The 9,176-nt window shown below is 40.0% G+C and overlaps 1 protein-coding gene across 2 annotated transcripts; it reads right to left on the bottom strand.

Moving 5' to 3' along the window:
- Positions 1-3,193: 3,193 nt before the first annotated feature.
- GPR55 (G protein-coupled receptor 55) lies at positions 3,194-8,912 on the bottom strand. 2 transcript variants are annotated; one of them, XM_083868185.1, is made up of 3 exons: positions 8,495-8,912; positions 7,431-7,646; positions 3,194-4,437 (listed from the first exon to the last, which is right to left on the bottom strand). In XM_083868185.1, the coding sequence occupies exon 3, from the start codon at positions 4,428-4,430 to the stop codon at positions 3,438-3,440; it is 993 nt and encodes a 330-aa protein (XP_083724311.1). In that variant the 5' UTR covers positions 4,431-4,437; positions 7,431-7,646; positions 8,495-8,912; the 3' UTR covers positions 3,194-3,437. The 2 variants fall into 2 exon arrangements, with proteins under 2 accessions (XP_083724311.1, XP_083724310.1); XM_083868184.1 differs by lacking the exon at positions 7,431-7,646.
- Positions 8,913-9,176: the final 264 nt, after the last annotated feature.

Genomic DNA, 9,176 nt, shown 5'->3' with positions numbered 1-9,176 from the left:
GATCTAGTCTTGGACCCTCCCTCAGGTGCCTCCAAGCTCATAAGTCATGCAACATAAAAGCAGTATTCTGAAGGCTAGAAGAAGTTCATATATTAGATCCTCTACTTGCTATTAAACTAGTTGAATTTCCCTTTTTTGTGGTGGTGTTGTTGAAAATCTTTCAGAAGTGACTTCTTGGGCAATGGAACTTTTCAAAAAGTCCAGCACTGTTTTGATGGTACTTTTGTAGCATTCGAAATTAACAGAGTGTCACTGAGTTCTGTGCTTAAGCAGGGAAATGAAGACAATATAACCCACCAGGCAAAGGGACAGGAAAAGAATTTGGAGAACAAATACTGTGTGCCGGTCCTGTGACAAATCCTGTGGTTTTTGTCTGCTGGAGATTTTGTTTGTTTTAATTGGGGGTTGGGTTTTTCTCCCTTTTGTCCAAACTACTTTTGTGCTCTTCTGTCTTTCAGTTGTGTGAGTCTATAAAATACGGCTTGAGGAATCACACTGATGGTTGAACAAATGCTAATTGTAGAATGTTGGACTAATCTGCCAGTGATAAAAATGCTCTCAAGAAAAATCAGCTCTCTTCTGTGTTGTGAAGACCTGTGGGGTTTGGCCCAGTTGGAGAAGTTTAATTGGATAAAAAACCTTTTTTTTTTTTTTGTGAATATTTTCATCTGTGGCCTGAAATGGCTGTGTCCAGAAAAATTAGTGTTAAATACAACACTTCTGCAGGATCCATGGTTAATCGTGCAAATGGGGTTTTGTTCAATTCACAGAAGAGGGCAGAACTGAAAACAATTTTTAAAGGCATTGTTTTTGGTGTTTCTGGTTAGCACTTGATTCCCCAGCACACACACACACACACACTCCCCCCCCCCACTAAAGCAGTGCTTCTTTGACTTTATAGTACAACTGAGGCAGTGGGAAGAGACCTGAATATGTGAGGGGTTCACATTCAGGTTTCCATCACTTTTCTGTGTATTAAGAATAACATGAAGAGAGAAGAAACCACTTCTGTTGCACTGAACCTGTGTATCAGGTTAGGAAGATCTGGGTTTTTAAAATGTGAAATGCTTTTCAGTTTTATTCATCATCAGCATTGCAGTGTATCTTCTCAAGCTGCAGAAGGATTTTTATTACTTTATCCTGGTATAAAAATACAACTGGAGATGCTCCAGAGTTAACACTGTTTTTCCCACAGGAGCCTGTGTGTAAAATTCTGGTTTAGAAAGAACTGTATTCTTAGCTGCAGGTCAAAATCAGGACTTAAGTGTATTATTTGAATATAAGTTCATCTTGAAAAGCAGTGAACTGAAAGTAACACCTTCTTGCTTAAAAGACTTGTGCTTTTATGTGCTAAAAAATAGCACTGCTGTAACAGGCTGTAAAATCAACACTGCTGGGCTTACTTCCTTCTTTCTCTTAATTTCATTTCAATTTAATTTCATTTCTCAAATTTCAAGCACACTTAGTGAGGCTGCTCTCATTTACTTACACAACAGGCAAAATTTGGACAAATGAAATTACACATAAAAACACTTTAGACCAACAAAGAAGTGGCACTGGTGGCACTACATTGGAAGAAAACAGTCCAGTTTAACTTCCAGATTTTGTAGTCTGGGTTTGCAGCCAGGAGCAGACTGAGCCTTGAGAGCAGTAGTTTATGCTGGCTCCCACCACTGCTCATTATTGCAGCTTAATTAGCCCTGACTTTAATAATCCCAGCCTCATGTGATGGGTCACAGTTGCTGCTGCCAAATAATTTTTAGGCAGCTAGTGCGGGTAGAGGAGAATTACATCCTGCTGTCAAATTGGGAAATTAAAATGTATTTTCAAATCTTACACTTCACATGTACAGTTCATTTAGTAAAACTTCTTTCTCACACACACATTTTGTATGCAAAGTCATGTGAAAGGTGCAAAGAAGAAAGGTTAACCCACATTGAAAATCTGTGAGTTTCTGAGTGCTCAAGGCAGTAACAAATGTTTAGAAAATCTACTGCTTTGAAAAGCTCTTCCTCTTGCACCTTTACAGAAAGCAGAGAAGATGATGATTAAAACCTTTCTTCGCCTCAGTTGTGGTCATAGTTTTAGTACTAACAAGTTTTAAAATGTTCATGTTAGGCCCACTCTAAGATATGTGCAGCTGCCTACTTGAACAGTCAATCATTTCTATGGAAATTGATGGACAGCAAATTGTATTTTCAAAACTGGATCCCTTTCTTTTTAATCTCACACAGATAGAAGGTAATTTCTTTTCACATTTTGAATAAAGAAACTGCCCCAGAAACTTGACTACCAGCAGTTTTTCACAGCTGTTTTAGAAAAGTGATGAAAATTATTTCTTTCTGTGAAAATGTTTCTGGTTATGAGCACCAACCATGTCCAGATAAGGGTACAAGGAATGCTTCGCTTAAATTGCAACAAAAAACCTTTATATTAGAGTCAGATCCAAACTTGCAAATGGCATTAGGGTGGTGACAAGCCAGAAGTGCTGACCTGAAGGGTTCAGGCAAGCCCAGAGATGTTTAAAGAAGAGTACAGTACAGGCTAGAAGGACTTCTCTAAGGAATGAGCTGGATAGAGCTGGTCCAGTCTTCTAGCTGGGAGAGAGGAGAATATCAATCACCCCTCAATCTTCTGTCATGTAGGGCTTGCTTTCTTAATTCTCTGCTCCAAGAAGGAATGAGAAGACAGGAAGAAGAATGTCATACATGTTTTATATCTTTGATAGAAATGCACTGATGTAGAAACACATTTCAACACATTCAGTCTTTCTCTAAGCCTCATATTTGAATGGGTTGTTTTGATTTACATGGGCAAAACCTGTTCTAAAATTGCAGGAGAAAGCCATGGTGGTTTCTCAGCACTTGTAATCAGGGAATTTTGTCGCTCAGGAATGGCTGGTACCTGAGGCAGTCCCTTGGATTTCTGTTCTGGGCAGCATGTCCTCCATGAAAGAGCAAAAACTGCTGTCCCTCACAACAGCCCTGAGCAATCTGCGATGCTCTCAGGAGAGAGAATTCACTGCTGTTCCAGGCTGGCCAAGCTGTCCAAAGCAGAGGAGCTCCAACAGTGACTTTCTGCAGAGTGAGACTTCTGGCTGGATACTGCTTTTAACTGCCAAGATACCTTCTAAATTAGAAAGGTTATGAATTTCTGTACCTGCTCTTAACAACACCTTTCTGATCACGTATGTAGAAGGAAAACTGGTGCAGCTATGAGAAAAGCTGATGTTAAAAGACATTCCCATGATGTGGTTGGTTTTCCTCTGGCAAGCTTTTCACATTTTGTAGATGCTGTCAAGGCTAATGCTTCTTTCAGTGTCAGTCTGTCACTTTGCTAATGCTGGTTCCTTAATCTAACTTTTTTCTCCTTCTTCTTTAAAGGGAAGGAAAATATGGAACAGATTTGCTTTCCCTGGAAAAACATTGTCCTCCTCCCTATGACGCTGTTGTTGTCATGTCAGGCATAACACTGTCAGTGTCCTGGCAAGGGGCATTATCCCACTGCTGGCAGGTCCAGCGCAGGGCACAGGGCTTAAACACAGGACACAGCTCAATGACCCTTTTCAGGTGTGCTCTCTTACAGAATTCCTTTGCGGCAAAATAGTAGAAGATGGCATCGAGGCAGCAGTTCAGGTTGGCAAATGTCATGGACACCTGGAGGAACAGGCTGATGGTCTGCTTCATTCTGCAGCCCACGATCACGTGCTGCCTCACCAGGCACTGCAGGCAGATCCCGAGGTGGACGGGTGTGAAGCACACCAAGAACACCACAAGGTTGATGACAATTACTCGCAAGGAGCCACTTTCTTCTACATTCTTTTTGTGATTCAGAAGAATCCAGATGGTTTGAGCAGAGCAGAAAAGCATCACTGCAAGTGGCATCAGAAACCCAAATATTTCCACAGAAACAATGTAGGGGACGCTCCATGTCTGCTCCGACATGTTGTGAAAGCATTTAATAGATTCCTTCTTGTGAAAGACATAAATGGGGCTGCTGCAGATCCAAGCCACTGCCCAGATGAAGCAGCAAATCAAGACAGCCCACCTGGGGGATTGGTTAGCTCGACCTTCAAAAGGGTGCCTTATGCAGATGTACCTGTCCACGGTGATGCAGACAATGATGAAGATGCTGGTGTAGGTGTTGACAAAGTAAGGAGCCTGTATGAAGGAGCATAGCAGCCCAGGCACCTTGTTGACAGAGTAGTACAGCTTTGGTGGCAGCGAGAGGAGCAGCAGGATGTCTGCCAGCACCAGATTGATCATGTACACGGAGGTCTTGGTCTGCTTTCTCGAGAAGCAGCAGAGCACAATCAGGGCCAGGCTGTTGAGAATCAGCCCGAGGATGAAGGTGGGGATAGACATCCCCAGCTGCACAGTCCATGCCAAGCGATCAATGTCTGTAAAACTGCAGTTCTCACTGCTGGTCATTTTCCCACTGAAATGACAAAGAGAGCGGGTTGGAAATGTGTAAGACTCAAAGTCAATGCCATGATAAAGCCAAACCAAGACACCTTCAAACACAATTCTAGATTTTTTTTGGTTCTGAGCTGGACACTTGGTCAGCCTTTGTCTATTATGGAAAGTGAAACCTTTCAAGCACATAGCTTTCTATTTCCAATTTGACTGGCTTGATATGTTACAAGGGAGTTTGATGCTCAGAGGAAGGTAGTCAGCACCCGCTGATTACCATCCCATGTAATATTATCCCATTCAGGTATTGAAGAGACTGACTCCTTCAAACACATATTTTCAAAAACTCAAATGATTACTTTAATAATTTGTACACCTGCTGAAATGTCCCTAACACTTATGCTTAGTTTTGTTGCTACACAGAAATTAATGAAATTATTATTCCATATTAAGGTATGTTGATCTGGGAGCTGGGATTTTACCCCTATATCTGAATTCCCATGTTCTCATCAGTAGCTTTTGCTGATGTGCTTTTACTGTACCCACATTTATATGATATTTTAGTTTTATACAGTTCTTATATCCAATGCAGTATTTCAAAAGGTCAACCTAAGAAGACTGATCTTTTATCTAGGTGCAAAATGAGTAAGCATGTTTTTTCACTTGTGCTTAATTTTTAGTATTGTTTAAATTTGGGGGTTGCACTTCAAAATTTAACTGATTATTTTAGATAATCCAGCAAAGATTAGCAAGTGGAAGCCATGACATCTTCATAATGAAATTCTTTAAACAATTTGTCTTAAATGTTATCACTGTTCTTAAAAATATACATATGCTTTAACAAACTCTGCCTTAGAAGTGCTTTTAAAAGTGATTTTTATGCTTAGAAGTGATTTTAGAAGCTCTTTAAATCAAAACCACAAAAAGTCCTAATAAAGGAGAAGAATTTGGTAGTTGAAGTTCCCAGTCCAGTTCAGCCAACCAAATAGCTCAAAAGAAATTTTAGGAGAAAGTGAAGATATTTTAAGAATTAGACCAAGAGAAGAATCTTTGCATTGGAGGATGAAAAATGACAACTCTTAAACACTGCCAAATGGAGCCAAACTTTGCTAAGTTTGCAACTAGTAAACCAACTAGTGAAAGCTATTGGGGTTTTTTGTTTGTTTGTTTGTTTGTTTGTTTGTTTGTTTTTGCCTGGCTAAAATAAAATATTTTTTTTTAAATAGAGAAACAGAGAACAGCTGAGGAGATAGCCTTGCATTTTGCCAACTCTTATACCACTAATTTCATAGGAATGCTGACATTGTGTTGGAGGTCAGAGGTGGGATGGCTTGTAGAAATCAGTGAGTGATAATGGAAATAACTGTATCTGAACACAGAGATTAACATGTTCCTATTAGTGAAACAGTTATTTTCCAGCTCAGACTATAGAAAGAACAGGCACATAAAGCTGAAGGTCCAGCTCAGCAATTGTTATGAAGTATGGCTGTTATAAGTGTGGCTGGAAAGGCTTCAATCTAGTCTATCTGTTGAAGGAAAGAGTGTCAAATGTGATTAAAGCAATTCTGTAATTGTTGAGTCTAAGCTTCACACAGATTTTTTAAAAAAACTGCTAAATAAGTATTTGAGAGCTCTTACCAGACCCTTATCTTTGATGAAGTATCTGCTTTTTCATATAAGGGAAAGACTGAGGATTTTAGACACTTGCATTTCAGTAAAGTGTCCTAGAAACAAGTGAATAGCACTAGAAAAAACTGAGTTCAGAACAAGGGCTGTTCAGTAGGTAGGCAAATGGTTGCCTGAAAGCTGATGAGAACTCCAAACAGACTGGATGGGGGTTACAAAGGGGATGCTCAGCACTGAAACTGTCCTGGCTGTGTGACCCCGCTGTAGGAGGGAGAGTGGCAGAGAGGTGGACAGAGCCACGTGAGCTGGGCTGTCACAGCGTTGTCAACTTTTAGAAAAGCTGGATGTTGTCAGTGGATTTATCTGCCAGAAATGAGAGCAAACAGAAAACCTTGGTTTGGTCATCAGGTTGAGGTTAAATCAACCCATTTGAGCCAGTAACATGTGGCAGCTACTTAGGAAATCATGTGTTTGTGGTCTGTGAGAGGTGAGAAAGTCACCTCTCTGAGTTGGGTTGAGCTGAATTGGTACCATGTGTACAAGGGATCTCTCTGGGCAGATGCTGCTGTCACCGAGGGGCAGGACAGGAAACAGGACATGGGAACACAAGCCGGAGTGTGAGCATGGGTGTCCTGTGACCAAGGGCACTCATCTACCTACCTGGGGAAAAATCAGAAGACATGAAATATTTTGGGGTAGTGACAACACCCCAGTGTCAACCCAGAACTTCTTGTACTTTGTAAATGCATCAGAAAATTGTGCATAATGACTCTTAAAAGTCTGAGGTTTGGTGCTGCTTTTATTGTATCTCCAGTTCACTGGATGCCTTTTTTTAGAATTCCTTGGTACCAAATTACATGTAGCATTACTCCATAAAATTATTAATTTCAAGAAAAGAGCCTTTAAATTGATAGTTGGCTGATTGTCAAAAACCTGGTGTGTTTTTATCATTTTAGTGTCTCAAATTTAAAATTCACATCTTGAGTGTTCCATGGGAATTGTTCGCAACTGTTCCAGACTAAGTAGTGTTTGTTCAGAGTTCACTTGAGCATTTTCATTGACAAATAACCTTGCAGTCATTTCATAAGCATCATCTTTACTGCATTGTCCAAATTATTAGTAAAAAACCTGATATTACTCATCCTGAAAGATGCTGCACTGTACCAGAGACATCTTTCCTACAGAGTAGGCACTGATTAGAATCTCGGTGGGTACTCACTAATCATACAGAGATTTCACACTGCTCATGTATTCTCTGCTGATGAGGATTTCTTTAGAGGTAGTATGTGAAGCCTGTTTCTCCTTCCTACACCCTCATCTCCCTTTGCTGAGGAAGTCAAACTACTTCTATTTCAGTCATTCTCAGATTAATCTGTGCAGATTTTTACTTACCACTGACTTGAGCTCTGCACGCTTGCAAACAGATTCTTTGGCAGGGGATTCCAATATTTCTTTCAAATACTAAAGCCAGGATCTAGTTTTTCCAACTCCTTCCTTTCCACCTTCCACCACGTTTGGTTTTTTTCAGTCTTCTAAGGAAAATTTCTCTGTCCTCAACAGGTTTTTTAAAGGAATCTCCTGTGGCTTTAGGATTATTTCATACAACTTCTAGAAACCAAAAGATAATACAAGAACCTGTAATTAACAGCACTGAGGAGAGTGTGTCTTAGCTGTTCCAGCCTCTGTGTCATTGCTGCTCCATTTGTTCTCAGTTTCTCCTGCTGAGGATTTTCTATTTCCTCCGAACTCATTAAACATTAATTGGGTTTCCCCATAGCAGGAGCTCGTGTCTTAGTGAGGAGCAAAGGTGTTCTGACCTAGGAAATGAACAGCAAGGTTTTACAGTAATAGCTCCACTAGGGTTTTTTTTGGTTTTTTTTTTTGTTTGTTTTTTTTTTTTTTGTTTTTTTTTTTTGTTTTTTCAGTACAGCAGAATTCATGAATGGTTTCCTGTTTGCAGCTTGAGTCCGAGTTCATCTGGCTCTAGCTGGGATTCACACAAATCTGTATGAGAGCACAGATTAGAGATGTTACACTAAGAGTATTCTTATCCATGAAAACTTAATTAGCAAAAGCATCCTTTGTTTATATCTATTTCCTAGAATATTACTCATGTTAGATATAAGTTATTCTCTTGTGGATGTACTGGAGAAGAGTAAGATGGCCCAGAACAACAATGAGCAGCAGGTGCCATTCCTGCCATATATTTCATCTGTAGTGGGATAATTTCTTATCATTTTTATTCTAAGTATTTTGATTAAAGTAGAATAGATTTATATTTATCACAAAATCAGCAATCTTTCTGCTCTAAGCTAAACAACATGACATTTGATCTTATTATTTGAATTTTAAAAATAACAATCATCTAACCAGCTTAAAAACAATGTCTACAGTCAATGCTGCTATTAAGTTATTGGAAAAATCAAAGTCAATAACTAAAATAGGAGTTATTTTACCTGAACCCCAGCAAGTAGATCAGTAGCATTGCTTCAGTCCAGGTTGTTCTACAGAACACGAAAGCATTTTCATACAGACCGTGCCTTACCAGTTTTTTAAGCGGCATAACCAACCACATCCTTCTTTTCTTCTCTTTTTTTTTTTTTTTCTTTTTTTTTTTTTTCCCTGTCTCAAAATACACTCTGTGCCTACTTATGTAGGCAAGTGAAGGTGGAAAAAGTGTAAAGATTTGAATCCTCAGCTGTTTCCAGTCAGTAGTCAAAATAGGGTGGGGAGCAATTCCTCTGTGAAGTCAGGGAGTTCGGCCTGACCTTTACCTGGTGTGATGTAGGTGACACTTTTTGTGAGCTTGTGGTGGCCACCTCCAAATTTCCAATTATTCCTTGAGCTGGGGAGGAGCTGGAAAGTGGGAAGTTGTAGGGCAGGTTGTAATAAAAATAGTCTTTCTTCCCCCAGTTTCTGCTCCATTTGCATACTGGGGATCAGTAGTGAAGCACTCAGAGGCTTCAGAGAGGTACAACTACTTCCACACCCGCAGCTGTTGAACTATTTAAGGGGTATGTGCCAGTTTTAGCCAGTTCAGGTGTGTGATTCATAACTGCAAGCTGGCAAAAAAATTGTTTATCTGTGAGAGGACTGAGGTGCATGGGGCAGCAAACGAGTGCCTTACACGTCAGTCAC

Source organism: Zosterops lateralis, assembly GCF_965231275.1.
Source record: "Zosterops lateralis genome assembly, chromosome: 10".
Classification (NCBI taxonomy): Eukaryota; Metazoa; Chordata; class Aves; order Passeriformes; family Zosteropidae; genus Zosterops; species Zosterops lateralis.
The sequence above is the reverse complement of the archived record's forward strand: the minus strand, read 5'-3'. Positions and strand labels throughout refer to the sequence as shown.